The 18175-nt window shown below is 32.9% G+C and overlaps 1 protein-coding gene across 1 annotated transcript; it reads right to left on the bottom strand.

The window, feature by feature from the left end:
* Nucleotides 1-11935: 11935 nt before the first annotated feature.
* On the bottom strand, nucleotides 11936-13033 carry LOC112007658 (organic cation/carnitine transporter 3). The gene is given in 2 exon segments (XM_024040022.2): nucleotides 11936-12010; nucleotides 12013-13033. Coding segments are annotated over 2 exon segments (1071 nt in total). The 5' UTR covers nucleotides 13009-13033.
* Between the last annotated feature and the right edge of the window lie 5142 nt (nucleotides 13034-18175).

The raw sequence follows: 18175 nt of genomic DNA, 5'->3' as shown, positions 1-18175 counted from the left end.
AAATCATGCTCAATCTAGGTATGTAAATGTAAAAAAAATTTCATCCTAGCTTCAGTAAGGTTGCATATATGCAACTTCACACTAGCATCCGGAGATGCAAAAACAAATCTATGTTATATTTTCAAAAACCACTTTTATCTATTTTACCATCTTATTTTACAACTCACCCAACATCCCGGTTTCTATTTTTACATACAACTCATTAAAATAATATAAACGCCCCCCATCAAATAATAATATAAATATAAAGTGAGAGAGAGGAAAAAATTGAATAAAATATAGTATTTTAGTTTACAAACTCATGAACAGTAAGTTCTAAATATAAGAACTTACTATTCACATATTGTAAAAAATTTAAGTATACATCCTGAATGAAGCTCTTCTTTCAAATGGCTACTGGCTATTTTAGCTTACACCCCCCAATGCTAATGCTAACTGTTCATTGGGTTGTAATGAAAAAAAAATTTAATCTTTCACATTCTCTTTCTTCATCTCACACTATTTCTTCTTACTTTTTATTTTTTTATTAGGTAGTTTATATTATTTTATTGATTTATATGTAAAAATAAAAACTAGGATGTTGGGTGTATTGTTGGTTAGGTTGGTAAAATAGATAAAGTAATATTTGGAGATGTAAAATAGGTGTTTTTTTTTTTAATATCCCCCATTGTTAGTGCTTTTAAAATCTTACTTCACCTTTCAATTTTCATTTTTCAATTCTCTACTTTCCTGCCACCATCCAAAATACCTCATCACTAAATACAAGTGTTCTCATAGTCTCATACTTAACTCTGTTCAATCTCTTTACTCTTTCGTTTCTTCTTCTCCTATTTCATTTCTCTTTTACTTCAATTTATCGCTTTGTTTGTTTCAATGTAAAATATTTTCATTTTACCGTGTTTGGTAGCATTTGTGAAAATGTTCAAGAAGTCCTTCTGTAAAAATTTTCTAGTCACACAATCCATTAGGTCACTGCAAAGTCCAATTAGAATAGAGCAAATTAAAGCAAAATTTTGTCTAGTTGGAGCTATTAAAGCATCACCAGCAAATCCAAAGTCACAACCCAGTACAAAAACTGCAACAATCATTAGATCCCACCAAGCTACATAGTATACATGAAACCCATCAAACAACCCAAGTCATCTATGAAGCCACCGTCAACCCACCACCGTGACAAATGAAACCTATACCTAAAACCCATCAAACAACCCATGCCGTCCGTCAAGGCACCATTACTCCACCTCCGCCATTGTCGACAAACATAAACCATACCAAAAATCCATCAGCACAAAAATCATCCACTCACTAAATCCACCGTAATCCAACCCATCAAAAGCAGTTCCACCACAATTTGACCTCCAAAAAATCAACTCAACAATCTTAGATGAATGGTTTTAATCTCTTCAATCTGGGTCTTGAAGGGCCATTTTCGAAGCTGAAGAATTGGGTCGGATTCGGTGGGGAATGGCGCCACCGGTGATCTGTCACTAGTGGGTGTTGTTGCTGGTCTCCCTGGTTTGGCTGGGGAGAGAGTTTGAGAGAGGGAGAGAAGAGCTGAGAAGAAGAGGGAGATAAGATCGGGTGAAAGGGAGGGAGCATTTTGTAAAATGGTAAAGAGATAGGATCAAGAGAGAAGGAGTGTGCCTTTTGTAAAATGTTTTACCATTGATTTTTTGGTAAAATATTTTACAAGTTTTTATGCACAAAATTTGGTCAAACTGAAAATATTTTACAACTTTGACTATATTTTACATGTAAACAAACACTTGAAAATAGGAAAATATTTTGCGGAAAATATTTTACTTCAAAACAAATGGAGTGTATATTTATTTAATGTATGGTTGATGATTTTTTTTCTGTTTTGTTAAGTTGGAATTTTCCGTAGTATTCATGCTTTTATTTCCTTGTATTTTTTGGGAGTTTAATGTATATGGGTTAGGTATAGAGTTGGTCAGGATTTACACATCCAATGAAAATTGGGACTGACACGCGAATATCTCTAGACTATAGCACTCGAGAGATAACAACTAAAGAATGCCTAAAGAAGTTCAAAAAGCTTAGGTGTCTCTAGAGTGGGCCTACCTACAAATTTCTTGCGAGTAATGTTGACAGCTCATTTCTTTGATGTAGCCTTCCTCCTTTTTTCCTATACCATATATACTCTCATTTCCTATGAATTTGTAAGGACAGCTTCTGAGAGAAAACCCAAGAAAAACCATTGGAGAGCTAGTAATTTTGAGCCTACTAATTACTACTCAATTCCTTTAGATTTTCTCTACTCTCTTCCCTCTACTATTGACTTACCTTAAAAGGAGACTAACCCAAACATAGCCTACACAATTACTGAGTCTTGAGTGTGTCTTGAACATTGGGAAGCATTGGTGCTTAGCCCAAATTCAACTGGTACGGCATGGTAGTGCAACCAGTCAATGTTGCGGGATTGGGAAAACTAGAAATGAAAAGACTCTATGAAATATGTTGGTAGTTAAAGCTTGGAGGAATTTAGTACAATAGATAAATTAGGCTTGAAAGGTCTTTTTGTTATCATTGTACTCCAACTTATTCTCTTAATGAATCTGTTAGGGGGACCACAATTTGACTCTCTATAACCACTTTAAAAATAGGCTTGCGTAGTGTGATGTCAAAGGCCATAAAATATTTGAGTGTGTCTTCCTCATCAACAATTGGTTTTGAGGTGAAATGGCTTAGCTCACAGTTCGACAAATGGTATCAGAGATGTGGTCATGGGTTCGAGTCACGGGAGTATCATTCTGAGGGAGGGATTGTTGGGAGAACCACAATTTGACTCCCTACAACCATTCTTAAAATAGGCCAGCGTGATGTGACGTCGAAATCCATAAAAGATTTGAGTGTATCTTCTTCATAACCAATTGGTTTTGAGGTGGAATGGCATAGCCACAGTTTGATAGAATCAATTCAACATGTCGAACAACGGAGAGGATTTTACGCTGAATTCTCCATTTTTCCTCTTGAATAGCATATCTAGTGTTATTTTTGTTTTCACTCTTTTACTTACTATCTTTACTTAATTGCTTTGTTCAATTATGTCCATCCATGCTGTAGTTGGGTAGTTCAGTTAGTTAATTGGCTAATTATGTAAATTCCACTTTAATTGTGTTTAGCTTAAAATTAATTGAACCGTAATTGGGTCTAAATCAGCACCTAGTTATTGGCTAGTGTAATTTCACTTCTATTTTTTAAATCAATTGATATTTTGTATTCATTATTTTTATCTAGTATTTCGTTTTAACATATTCAAACAGCCATAGTTAGGTAGGATTTAATGGTTAGATCAACACATCTAATGCTAGATTACAACATATCGTACCAATAATACCATTTCGCACACAATTGCCCATGAATTCGTTGGCTTGTACTCAAGCTTTAGCTACACTCAGCGCAAGCTTCATGTTTAAGTTATCAGCACAAGAAAAAAAATACAAAATTGACTATAAAAAGCGCTTGGATCATGTTTTGCATGAGCTTACATGAACAAGGCAAACCACCAGATCTTGAGTAATAAAGTCCCAATATAAAATTTACAAATAAATGTATTGCATTTTGGTGTGCGGTTATTAATTTATAGGTTGTAAGAGGCCTAGTAAGTTTTGAGTATATTTGAACTCTAATTCAAGTTCAAGGGAAGACCAAGTTTCAAGTTAAAAATAACAAAGTTTGCATAATCTCGATTCATGCTCGACTTGTGGAGATTTGTGCATATCTATTACCAGATTGGTTTCAATAAATCATCTTGAAGCTAGGGTTTCATAGTTTTCAAGTCAAGATACAAAAGCAAGACTAAGGCACGTTTTTCAGGACATTTGTAGAGTTGTGTGATGTACACAAGTAAAGAAGGTTTTTATCTCTAGTAGCACCAACTAGAGATCAAAGTACATGATTTTGAAGATTTGATGTTCTAGATAAAAGTGGTGCATCTGGATAACAAAAAGTGGTTGGAGTGAACTCGATCTTGAACAGATGTTGTTGGTTCTTAGCCTATCCGTGGCTTGATTCAGACCGGATTTTGGCTCAACCCGCATCTGACCCAAACTGATTAGGTGGAGCCACCATCAACCTGCCGCCAACTGGGAGGAGAATCGAATCAGGCTGGTTAGAGCTTCAATGGATGTCGGGCGAATAGGTAAGGGTTGAAGATTTGGAAAACAGCAAGAATCCAACAAGAAGAGATGAAAAACGGCCGAAATGCGAAGAGAAAAAAAATTGCAAAATGGCCTAAATCCGACAAGATCTCGCCAGATCCAGTGAGATCTCAGTTATTTTCGACAAGATGTTGGCTAGATCTAGCAAAATCTCACCGGATCTAGCTAGATCTTCCCGAAAAAATCCCAGTATTCGCCGAAAAACACAGATGGAGAACTCACATGCTATGCAGGTAGACTATCTTGAAAAAATCTCAGTATTCGTTGGTCATTTTCTTACATACTTTGTAGGGACTATCTTCAACATGATCTTTTTGACTTGCTATGACCTCTTCAGGCAATTCTTCAAAAGATTATTCATCATTTATGACCATGGTTTTGAAACCCGGACCAAACGGGCCGGTCGGACTGTGGTAACCGGGAACTGTCTATCATTGCTATTTTTTAAACTACCAAAATCAAAAATTTTTAAATTTCCAGTGAACCTTTCGAACCACAGTCAAACCGCCCAGTTTTCAAAACCGGACACAGGCTGACGGTTCCTAAAAAATCACAAAAAATTGCTCAAAATAATCTCCAACATCAGATCTTCCCAAAAAAAAAAAAAAAAAAAACCTAGTAAAAAAAAAAAAGAATAGAAGACTATGGAAGAAAGGCTACAAATCTGCTTCTGGCTTCTGCATCTGCATCTGCTTCTTCTTTATTTGCTGAAAAATTGTGGAAGGAGATTGCTATTTGTTTGAAAACTGTGGAAGAAATAACAAAGGGAGAGAGAGGCAGAGGCTGTAAGTAAAGCTAAAAGAGTAGAAGACAAAAGTCCTTAGAATTTGAAGTCTAATGATGTGGTGTGGCTTAAGGAAACGTGTAACTTTAATCATGATGCTTAGGGAAATGTGTGAGTGGGGTTGGGTTTCTCTTGAGATCTCATGAGGTATAAGTTTGTTTTCTTCTCTTTTTATCCAGCATAGCACATCCAACTTTTTTCTTTTCTTTTTCTTTTTTGAGAATACAGCACAGCCAACTTATTAAGGTTTAAGTTTATTATTTATTATTTTTTAGATTTTTTCTTATGCAACATAACTCTAGCCATTTCTTGAACCACTTAATTCTTCCTTTCCACAACTCCATTTTGCTAAGGTGTCTTGGGTGCAGAAAATTCTTGCTTGATTCCTTAATTACAACAAAAAGAGTCAAGTTTGGACTTTTCGAACTCTCTCCCATGATCACTCCTAATATGGGCAACCATCATGTCCTTCTCAGTCTAAAGTCTTTTACATAGATAGATAATATGTTCTGGTGCTTTAAATTTATCTCTTAGTAGAATAGCCCATGTGTATCGAGTGAAATCATCTACCACAACTAGTATGCACTTCTTTCCTCCAAAACTTTGAACCCTTGCTGGACCCATTAGATTAATATGAAGTAACATTTAAGGACCCAATAGCTTATGAGTAGCCAAAGCATCTTAAACACGACGATAATCACAAAAAGTAAAATTTTTTGGTATTTCATTAAGAATAAAGGCATCAAACTTGTTAAGGACATATTTTATGTAATTAGCTAGTTCTTTGATAAAATGTACTTTACTTATAATTGAGTAGATCTAGGATAGGTTTAGTACTTCAAGAAACTTGTTGTTCAAGCCAAGTATTAAAACCATGAAGATTGGACCAAGAAACAAGTGAAGAAAAGTTGTTCATTAAAACTTGACAGATACCTCAACAGAAACAGTATCTATCGAAACTTAAGAATGAAGCTTGACAGAAGCTCGACAGAAGCTGAATCTGTCGAGATCTACGAAGTAAGAATTTCTAGATCTAATTTTTGGCTCATACTAACATGTATGTGTAAGGTTTCTTTTCTCACAACCCTAGACATATATAAGGCTTACTTTAAAGGTTGTTATACATGGAGAACATATGCAGAAAGTGACCTAATGCCTTATTCTCTCTCCAAGAAGTTACTCCATCCTTTGTGCCTTAGGGTTTTGTAACCAAGTACTTTTTTATCTTCATTATTAATGAAATTAAGAACTTTGCAGCCAATATCTTTAAGTTGTTGGAGTTAGTCACATGCCAGGATTCATGCAAAAGGGTGGCATTTATATATTGAAGTGTTCAGAGGTATTGAAGCGGTAGAAGGTTTCTACTTTAAGTTCATTTACGGGGATTGTAGAGTCTAGGGACAAAAGTTTGGTTCTAGATCTAAAACTTCTCATTACTATAGTGAATTGCTTTTCGGAAAGGTTTCCCCCCAGGTTTTTTTTTTTTTTTTTTTTTTTTACTGTGAAACTAATTTATTTCATTGGTTTTCCTTAGTCATCATATTTTGTCTTATTTACTATTTCATTTTGCATGATATTGATGTTTGTTTGTTTTAACAAGGTTTATTCATAATAAATCTAATTAACAACTTGGGTTTAAAACTTGTTAATTCTATAATTCTATCAACTGAGGTCTAAATTTCCCAACAAGTGGTATCAAAGCGGATATGCTTTGATTGGATTAATTTCCTAAGTGTGATCCTTGACCCCCGTCGTCATGGATCATAGATAATCTATTTTGATTCCTCCTTTGTTTGATGGTACTAACTATACTTACTGGAAAGTTCATATGAAAGCTTTTTTGTAGGCTCTTGATGAAAAAGTATGGCAAATTGTTGAAGTCGGCTGGGTTAAGCCAAAGGAAGCGTTAGTGGATTGGGAAGAAGCAAATATCAAAGCGGCAAATTTCAACATTAGGACTTTGAATGCTCTATTTTGTGGGGTGACCAATGAGAAATTCAAGAAAATATCATCCACAAAAGTTGTCAAGGAAGGATGGACCATTCTTGAGACCACTTATGAAAGTACCAAGGAAGTAAAGACTGTGAAACTTCAAAGACTCACTAGTAGTTTTGAAAAAATAAGGATGGAGGATGATGAGACCTTTGATGAGTTCTATTCTAAATTTAAGGATATTGTGAATTCTGCCTTTAACCCTAGAGAATCTATAGCAGAATCCAAAATTGTTAGGAAAATCCTTACGTCCTTACTTGAAAGATTCCATGCTAAGATCACTATCATTGAAGAAGTGAAGGACATTGATCAAATTCCTTTGACTAAGCTTGTAGGGAACCTTCAAACCTATGAGTTATGATTAGGTTTAATGGAAAAATGTAGAAACAGTAGAAACTTGGCTCTTAAAGGTATAGAGGAAGAGATTGATGACTCTGAAGATGAAGATGAAAGCGAAGATGAAGATGAAGATGATGATGAGAATAAGGATCTAACCTTCATAGCTAATGAGATTATCAAGCTTCTTCAATATAGGAAAAAGGATAAGGACAAACCTCCTAGGAAATCTAAATCCTCTAGGAAAGGTAAGAGTAAGAAACCCCTTATCCAGTGCCATGAGTGTAAAGGTTTTGGTCATATGAGGGTAGAGTGCTCAAACTACCTTATGAAGGAAAAGACCAAGAAGTCAAAAGATAAAGGGTTGATTGCTACCTTGAGTTATACTGAAAATGACTTTTCTGATGAGTATGTGGTTGAATGTGGTCATTATATGGCTTTTGCTACCATAACCGATAAGGTGATTATGGAGAGTGCTAGTGACAATGAGGATTCTTCTAATGATGAGGTACCCAAGAAGTTGACCATTCAAGAAGTCTATGATAAGGTATGCACTAAATTTATAAAATCTAAAAAGAATTCTTATCTTTGTAGAAAATAGTTTAATGAGATAAAAACTAAAAAAGCTGAACTGTTAGTCAAACTAGATAAGATTACAAGGTTAGTTGAGACTCTTGTTGTAGAGAATACCTCATTAGAAGAGAATGTCAAGAATCTCGAGGTTGAGCTTAGTCAAGCTAGAACTCAAATAGAAAGAATGTCTAGTGCAAAGCTTGATGAGGTATTGAATGCTCAAAAGTCTAGTTCGGATAAGACTGGCTTAGGATAAGTTATTTCCTCCGGCCCCTCCTCTTCCATGGCTTCTGAATCAAAGATTGTCTTTGTGCCCTAATCTGAGAAATGTGATAAAGGTATGAAATCCATAATTGATTGGTCTATTTCTAAATCTTTTGTTAGACCTCACTCTAAGAAGTCTAGTAGTTCTAAAACTGCTCATGTTTGTCACCATTGTTGTGTTTCTGGACACATTCATCCTAATTACTTCGAGTTGTATTTCCAAACGGTTACAGGTTCCCTCTCAAGGTTCAACACTTTTGTTTGGAGAGTTATTAAAAATTTTGAGCTTTTTAACTCAATTTCAGGAGAATTCTAATTCTTCTATATCTTTTAGCAGACATACTAAGACACGTGCCTTTTCATCTTCACGGCTAAAGACTCGTGCTATGTAGGTAAGAAAGGAGCCTAAGACTTAATTGTCTTTTCTATCTATTCTCTACTTTAATTCTTTCTATCTAAAGTAGGACTTTCTTGCTTAATTTCTTATCTATTTTTGAAATTATGCTTTTATGCATCTGCATGTATCTTCATACTTTCATGTTATTTGTCTGTTTTTGTTGGGTTGCTTAGTTTTTATTTTGTTTTGTCTTCAAAATAAATAAATAAGAAAAAAAAAATTAGAAAAATACAAAAACAACGAGTTTGTATATGTTGGTACTTGTGTACCTTGAATGACCATTGAAACAAAGTTTTCTTAACTTTGTATCTCTTGTAGCTTAGATGAGCATCTCAATGCACAACTAAGTAAGTGAGCTTTGTGGCTTGTATTTGTGATAAGTAAGATTAAGATTGTCTCATATATCTCATACTCATATCACTCTTTTTGATAGAAATAACTAGAAAATCCTAAGAGAAATGCATAAATAATCATCTTACCACTAAAGCCCGCTAATCATGTATAACATCTGTGCGCTTCGGCATAGCAAAATTGTGATGTTTTGGCTTACATAATTTGGTATTTCTTTTCTCTCTTATATGTCCATACATGTTATGCTTAAAAGAAAAATATGCAAAGAAAAATAAAAGCGAAAAGAGTCAAAATGCTTTTAATAGAGTTGCAAGCATGTTTATAGGAGATGTGATAGGCATAGGATGTATCTCGACGTTGATAGTCCCAATTAAACAATTATGATTGTATGTAAGTGTATTTGATTTTCTCATGTCTCAAATCTTTATAATATGAGACACTTATGCACTCTTGCTTTGTTTCACACGTAACACGCAAATTCTTTGCTACTCTTGATACATATGCAGGTACAATGTGATTTGGCCATTACAAGGGATACATATGTTAATATATGCTTGCTAAACCATCTTAACTTGTTTTTAAAATATAAAATTAGTTAGACTTGTTTAGTGTGTGTGTGTATGTGTGTTTTGGATCTATACACTTCGCATCTTGTTTGAGATGAGTTTGAGAGTTTAATATGTTGGTTTGATGTTTGAGTGAGTAGCTTGATTTATGCATTCATCTCTATGTGTTTTTCCCTCTTGGAAAACCTCTTTTCTTTAAGCTCGACAGCTCTTCAACACGTCCTCGACAAATATCCTTTCTATCAAGCCTTCATTTTGTGATCTCGACAAATCCTCGACAACTTCTCGATCCTTTTCTAAGCTCTCTGTCTGCCTAATAGATTCTTAACAAATCCTCAATCCATCGAGATTTCTAGGTTTTCTCTTGATAACAGCTCGACAGCTTCTCGATCTGTCGAGACCCTTTTGCATTCATTTTTTTTTTTCACTTGTTTTGTATCTTTCTTTTATCTTGTCATCCATAGCATCTTATTTCATTACATTCTTGCATTTATATGGATTCTTTGTGCCCTCTTAATCATCTTAGATCATTTTTATGTTTCTTGGATGAAGCTTTATAGTTTCTTGTACCCTTTGTCAATTATGACAAAAAGGAGGAGAAAATGTGGTTTCTTTTTAAGTTTCTACATGTTAGGGGGATAAATACATGCCTTTGTAAGGAAGAGTTGCGTTTCATCTTGTTAGGGGGAGTGTTTACCTCCTTGTTGTTTTTGGAGCTTCTTTTAGTTTCATGTACACCGGTCTTGTGACCATTTTTACATACATTATGCTTATCTTTGATATATATATATATATATATATGATGTATGTTTTCTTCACCTACCTCTATGTGTTGTTTCTTTTCTCTCTTGATACATATGTTTCTTTATGTATGCAATCTTTATTTCTGTTTCACACATGATGCATTGATGAGCTTTGTTTAAGTGTTTCAAAATGACAGGTTGTGAAAGTCTATCTTGCCATGAACTCTATTCTTACAAAGTTTTCCAAGAGTTTGTAGTAAGGATAGATTAATTTTGTAATACAACAAGTGGTTATGAGTTTAGTGATTTAAGACTTCTCTCATGATTATTTTTTTTGTTGTGGTTTTGTTATGGATTGCCAAAGAGAGAGATTGTTAAGGACATATTTTATGTAATTGGCTTATTCTTTGACAAAATGCACTTTACTTGTAATTTGTTAAATCTAGGATAGGTTTAGTACTTTAAGAAATATGTTGATCAAGCCAAGTATTAAAGTCATGAAGATTGGACCAAGAAATAAGTAAAAAAAAAACTATTTATTAAAGCTCAACAAATACCTCGACAGAAACAGTTTCTATCGAGACTTAAGAATGAAGCTCGATAGAAGCTGAATCTATCGAGATCTACGAAATCAGAATTTCCAAATCTGATTTTCGGCTCATGCTGACATGTATTTATAAGGTTTCTTTTCTCACAACCCTAGACATATATAAGGCTTATTTTAAAGACCGTTATGCATGGAGAACATATACAGAAAGTGACCTAATGTCTTATTCTCTTTACAAGAAGCTACTACATCTTTTGCGCCTTAGGGTTTTGTAACTAAGTACTTCTTAATCTTCATTGTTGATGAAGCGAAGAACTTTACAGCCAACAAAATCTTCAAGTTGCTAGAGTTAGTCACGTACTGGGATCTGTGAAAAAGGGTGGGGTTCATATATTGAAGAGTTCAGCGGTTTTGAAGCGGTAGAAGGTTTCTGCTGTAAGTTCATCTATGGGGATTGAAGAGTCTAAGGACAAAATTTTTGTACTAGATCTGAAATTTCTCTTTACTATAATGAATTGCTTTTCGGGAAGGTTTTCCCTCAAGTTTTTTTTACTGTGAAATTAATTTGTTTCATTAGTTTTCCTGAAACATCATATCTTGTCTTATTTACTATTTAGTTGTGCATGATATTGACATTTGTTTGTTTTAACAAAATTTATTTATAATAAATCTAATTAACAACTTGGGTTTAAAACTTGTTAATTCTATCAACCGGGGTCTACATTTCCTAATAAAACTTGTAATCAATTCATGAAAAAGCTACTTAGCCTCATAAAGGTTATTAGTTTTAAAATCTAATTGGAATAAGATGGTAAATTGGGTATTAAGAATAGATTTTTGAAAGAGTTTATGATTTTCTATAAATTTCACTAGCTCTTTCCTAGGAAAAAGAATAATTGAAAATCATAAACACTTTAAAATATCTAGTAAAAATGTAAATTTGATGATAGCTGACCATAGCAATATATTATTGCACCCTCCATGATTTTATTCCCAAAAAAAAAAAAATCAATGTAATGATATCTGGTAGTCTATCCATGTTTTAGAACCAATGTCATGTTATTGTTGTGGTTTCTGTAGAAAATAAAAGGAAACAAAAATTAAAAATTGAAAAAAAAGGGAAAAATGCTATGTATATATGTAGAATATAATTTGTTCTCTCCAGGGTATGATTCATAATATGAAATGTATATGGATAAATTCACACAATTTTATGATCCATGCGCTCTTGTTCATCCACGGTGTTACAAAGATTTTTACCCCTTGTCTCTGGCAAATGATCACAATGAAACTACACAAAAATATTGTCAATCCAAAAGTTCCGAAAGATAGGAATTTATTTCTCGTCCCTGCTGAAGTCAATATCGGATCAAACACAGAACCAAACACAACTGCTTGCCTAACTAATGTTTTGGCCGAGTTCCTCACACTTGTTGGAAATAACTCAACTACGAATATCATCATCACATTAAATGCCAAGGCAGAGCAGAAGAAAGATGCTAGTTCAAACCCAATCTGTATGCCTTCTGTACCACTGCCTACTACACCACAAATTATGCTGCATATTCCACTCATTATACATAAGGCAAACAATGAACCTTTCCTTTTCCATCTTGCTATAAAGAAAAGGGTTGCTAAATTTGTAGGTATTAACATTGAGGCATTTAATATGACACCCAAATAAATGTTGAAACCCAAATTTCTTACACCGAATAACAAGACAAAGTATACCAATCCAATGCCAAAACCAAACACCGTAGTTGCTATTATCCGTTGCAGAGCCCATCTTCTCTTAAATAAGTCCTTCCTCAATTTGTAAGGATTAAGTTTTGATATTTCTTGCCCGTGATGAATGCTAGATAGGTATGAGTCTAAACTATTGCCTTCTATAGATGCAAGTTTTCTCAATATTGCTTTGGCTTCTATGTCACGCCCTTCCGTGAAAAGCCATCTAGGAGACTCATACACAAAAAAATAAGCAATGATGCAATATAAGATTGCTGGAATGGAAGTCCAGAGATAGAGAAAATTCCATGATGAACCTTTGTTCAAATAGGCCACAGCTGGTAAGCATAGTAACCCGAGCGAAAACATGATAAATGTCATTGTCCCTATTTGGCCACGCCATTTTTTTCCAACCCTCTCACTTAACAAAATCAGAGGGCATGTAGTAATTGATGCACGACCAACCCGCTTAGAAGTCTCAAGCTCGAGTACATCCAAATGTTCATCGAGAATGCTGTGATAAGCGAGGCAAAACACATTATTAGGCATGAGAGGAAAAGCAAGATCTTCCTACCAAAATAGAAATCACCAAGTGTAGCAAATATTCAAGACCCCATTCCGATATGATTGTCTTGTGAGAAGATTCATCCCAAGACCAAGCACCTTTTGGGAGTTGGCAAATATTGGAGCATGCGTTGCAAGTAGTGTTAAAGTTGCAATGCCATTTTGGGTCAGCATCAGCAAAGATATTGATAAATGTTTGTTGTGCATCAAAAAACCCTAGGATTGCTACAAGGATGGCTTGAATGAATTAAGACCACCCAAAACCTCCTAAAATTTTTTCAATTGTCTCTTCTAGAGACAAGGAAGGAAGGTCTTGGTTGAGTCCTGGATTCTCTTGGTCAGCAGAGTTAGTCCCCGAGAGATTATGGGCTGCAGTTGATATTTCCATAAAGCTCTGAAGACTCTGGCTTGTAGAATTATTATTTAAGTATTGATGGTCTTGTGCCCATTAACCTGTATCAGGATAAAATTTGACTAAACCATGTAATTAATAGCATCACAATGAATACAAATCATATGCCCACCTTTTGTGTTCTACATTATTTCCCACAAATCATGCTATGCCATGATAATACATGGAATTTGCCAACTCAATCATGGTAAGTCATGACAATACAAGCAACTTGCAACTATTTTCTAAAAGTGGGTTTAGGCTTGTTCCTATCTCTCTTTATTCTCAAAAAAAGATTAAATTAAATTAAATGTTTTACCGTTTATTTAATTGATTGATCACTGGGCTGTGCCTCAAAGGTTAATTCAATAACCACATTTGAATCCCCATTGTTTCCAAAAGGTCATATTCCCCTTTTCCAGTCTCATACAAGTACAAAAAATGAAACTGGTTTTCAGATTGTGACAATGTGATTGAGGAATGACCAAGTGACTAACCCTTTTTTTTTAATAACTAAGTTCTCAAAATTTTCCCACAAAAAAATAAGGTCATGTTCATTTTCGGGTACGTTTTAACCTCATACAAGAAACGTAGAAATGAAAACAAATAATTTGTTTTACTTTTTGGAATGAAAAATTTTTATGTCACTTTTGTTTCCATTTTATACTTTACTAATTATGTTATGCTATGTTTTATTTTTGTCCATTTTAAATTTTGGTTATTTTATAAGAAAAGTAAAAAATATATATGGTATACCATGATTAGTAGAACATAAAACGGAATAGAAATTTATATTCAATAAAAATATACTTCAGTTGCTGAGAAAGTGTGAGAATACTATTTGAGCTTTGACCTCTTTTAATTTATTTAGGGGTTTCTTAGTAATTTTTTGATATTTAAGACACCCAAAAAAGCTTCATCGTAACAAATACTTTAAAATCATTAAGACATGAATTCATCAATGACAATAGGTCAAAGATCACAATCATGAATCCTTCAAGAGTGTACCTATATGCTTTGAAACCAATTGAAAAGATTATGTTTTGACTCCTATGATTATTAATCAACGGATTAAATAACTTGTGCTAATTAATCAATTATGTATTCAAAGATAATCTTAGTTGATTTCCATAAACTAGCCTATCACCATATGAAAAGCAATAATAATTATGTGAAGGGCAAAGAATATGATGACAAAGTGAAAAATTGATAAATCACATTTAACACTATGTTTGATTCAGCAATGATGTTTTACGAAAAATGAGTCATTTTCCAAGAATCATTTCCTATAAAGCTATTTCATTTTCCAATGTTTAATAGTAATTTTAAATGAGTTGCAAAATACCCTTCTAATTTCTCTTATATAGCCTACTGTGAAATGGAATTGTTTTCCAAAAAAAATTAGTAAAATACAATCTCTAAATATAAGTCATACTTTTTATGTTGACTAAAGATGGTTTTTTTTTTTTTTTTACTTTTTTTTTTTTATGTTACCAAACACTGAAAAAAACGGAAAACTATAAAGACATGAATTCATCAATGACAATAGGTCAAAGATCACAATCATGAATCCTTCAAGAGTGTACCTATATGCTTTGAAACCAATTGAAAAGATTATGTTTTGACTCCTATGATTATTAATCAACGGATTAAATAACTTGCGCTAATTAATCAATTATGTATTCAAAGATAATCTTAGTTGATTTCCATAAACTAGCCTATCACCATATGAAAAGCAATAATAATTATGTGAAAGGCATAGAATATGATGACAAAGTGAAAAATTGATAAATCACATTTAACACTATGTTGGACAAAATTGGGAAATGCCCCGTTTGGGTAAAAATAACAGCATAATGCCCTTTTCTCCAAACTATATAAGGAAATGCCCCTCTTTTGTAACTCAATTTTCTCAAAATCGAGTTAGGCCCTATAGCGGCGTTTTTTAGGAGCCTATAGTGACGTTTTTAGGACCTATAGTGGCGTTTTTTAACTCGATTTATAAGAAATCGAGTTATAGGTAAAAAAAATTAAAAAAATTGCCTATAACTCGATTTTATGGAAATCGAGTTACAAAACGTCACTATAGATCCTGAAAATGTCAATATAGGTCCTTAAAAACGCCGCTATAGGGCTCCAGAATTTTTTTTTTTATAACTCGATTTTGAGAAAATCGAGTTACAAAAGAGGGGCATTTCCCTATATAGTTTGGAGAAAAGAGCATTATGCTGCTATTTTTACCCAAATGGGGCATTTCCCAATTTTGTCCACACTATGTTTGATTCAACATTGATGTTTTACGAAAAATGAGTCATTTTCCAAGAATCATTTCCTATAAAGCTATTTCATTTTCCAATGTTTAGTAGTAATTTTAAATGAGTTGCAAAATACCCTTCTAATTTCTCTTATATAGCCTACTGTGAAATGGAATTGTTTTCCAAAAAAAATTAGTAAAATACAATCTCTAAATATAAGTCATACTTTTTATGTTGATTAAAGATGGTTTTTTTTTTTTTTTACTTTTTTTTTATGTTATCAAACACTGAAAAAAACGGAAAACTATCTTTACACAAGATTTTTCATCGAAACAAACAGAGCATTAATATAAAACCATTACAGGTGTTCCCTAACCCAAGATAGAATTCACTAAATAGAATTGAAGTTCACAGTGTATGATAAATAGAATAAATAATGCTATAATCATAAACTATTTTACAATATTTTTATAAATTGTTGATGTGGAAAATTTTAACTGGTTCTTACTTAGGCCCACCACTAAAATCATTTTTATATTTATCATTTGTGACTTTACAATTTACAAAATAATTTGTGACTTTAGCATTTTCCAAATAAAATTTACAATTTACAAAAGTGTACACAATTTTTTTTTTTTTAAATTACAATTTTACTTGCTAAAATTTGTTTTTGCAATTGACAACATCCATAAACAAATAAATAGAACGAATTACAGCAGAAACAGAAGTGTACATTTCACTGTTAAAGTTTTAGATAGTACAGTGAATAAACATTTCAAACGGTGACATTTAATTTGAATCGTGAAATAAATCCATTTCGAGGATTATGAATTTAGGATAACCTTTGATTTTAGTACAGCATAGAGCACAAAAGTAAGGGATCATGTTTATACTCATCTAGTAAAAGAGAGAGAGAAAAATTAATCTTTCGTTACTTGTAATTGAACTAATAATTCCAAGTCCATCTATGTCTAGAATGCAGCACATACCTGAAAGGATACACACAGTTTCAGCTAAGGCAAATTGCCAATTCGTTACACGTAATTTTCTTTTTTTTCTTTTTTGGTGCTGAACATGTTTTTATCTGAATTGATGTGGCTTATAGATTTGACATTTTTTTTTTCAATGGTTTCTCAATGTTGGAAACTCATCTAAAGTAGAATTTATTTTTTGAAAACTGGCCTAAAATGAAGGAAATGCAAACACTAAATGATTTCATCTCTTCATTTTATAGAGACCGCACCTTTGACACCATTTCGATTCTTAAAAATTATGACCAATTGAGGAGGTGGTCTGAAGGTAGGAAGCTCTTGCAAGCTTGTGGCACATTGCTTTGTGAGTATGAGGCTGTGGGTTCAAGCTGTGATATATCCCACTTGGTGGTCAAATGGTCTCAACTCTCAAGCCATGTATGATAAGGTCCAGAGCAGATAACAATAAGTAAGACAAGTTTATTAACATAAAACATAAGAGCAAGTTGCATTTTGAAAAAATAAAATAAAGCACAACAACATGGGGTGTATTGTGTGAGATTTAATTATAGGAATGACTTATTAGTTAATAGAGATTGTATCTAAAAACCATGACTAAATATATATATATATATATATAAATTCTAAAATTTTGATAATAGACTTGTAGTTGGAGTAGAATTTAATTTTTAAAACTTGGATGATAAAGTTTGATCTAAATTAAATTATTGTTACATGATCTAATTTTTAAAACTTAGATAATATCCTAATAAAATATTAATTTAATAAGATACAAATTGAGGAAAAAACTAAAAACAAAAGCCTGGGTTCTATGGAATTTGAGTTTATAAATTTGTAATAAACTTTTAGTTTGAATAGAATTTAAATTTATTTTTAATTATTGTTAAATTTGTAACTTGAGGGGGAAAAAAACTTGATTTTTGTTAATTCTTATCCTAGGAAATACTGATTGATTTTTATTTTTAAAAAGCAAAACTTGGGTTTTTTGTATGGGATTTAAGTTTAGAAATTTTTTATAATAGACTTTTAGTTAAATAGAATTTAAATTTATTAAAATTTAAATTATAAAATTTTATTTAAATTAATCAGTTGTTAAATATTATCCCTTAATTGAGCAAATATATCCTAAAATATATATATATATATATATATGTGGGGACAATTTTTACCTCAAGACCAAGTGTTGCACTTTGTAATTATTTTTGGCTTAAGAGTCCCACATTGAAAGAATTGTCTTCCTCTTTCTACCTTATAAGGCATGAGCTTTTCTACCTTATGAGGCATGAGCCAATGGCTCATCCCGTATATGGCATGAAGAGGGGAGGCTTTCTTTTTCATGTGGGACAAGAGCAAAATTTGCCTATGCTCCAATTGGTCTAGCCCTTGACTTTGAAACAAAAAATACCCCCACAATATATATAATTAATTTACTAATTAATAAGCGTAGCCACTTGTCGTGATCATGAAAAGTCGTGGCTGATTATATATCAGATCTAAAAATTTTGATAACAGAA

The sequence above is a fragment of the Quercus suber genome, unplaced genomic scaffold (assembly GCF_002906115.3).
Source record: "Quercus suber isolate HL8 unplaced genomic scaffold, Cork oak 2.0 scaffold_72, whole genome shotgun sequence".
Lineage (NCBI taxonomy): Eukaryota > Viridiplantae > Streptophyta > Magnoliopsida > Fagales > Fagaceae > Quercus > Quercus suber.
The sequence above is the reverse complement of the archived record's forward strand: the minus strand, read 5'-3'. Positions and strand labels throughout refer to the sequence as shown.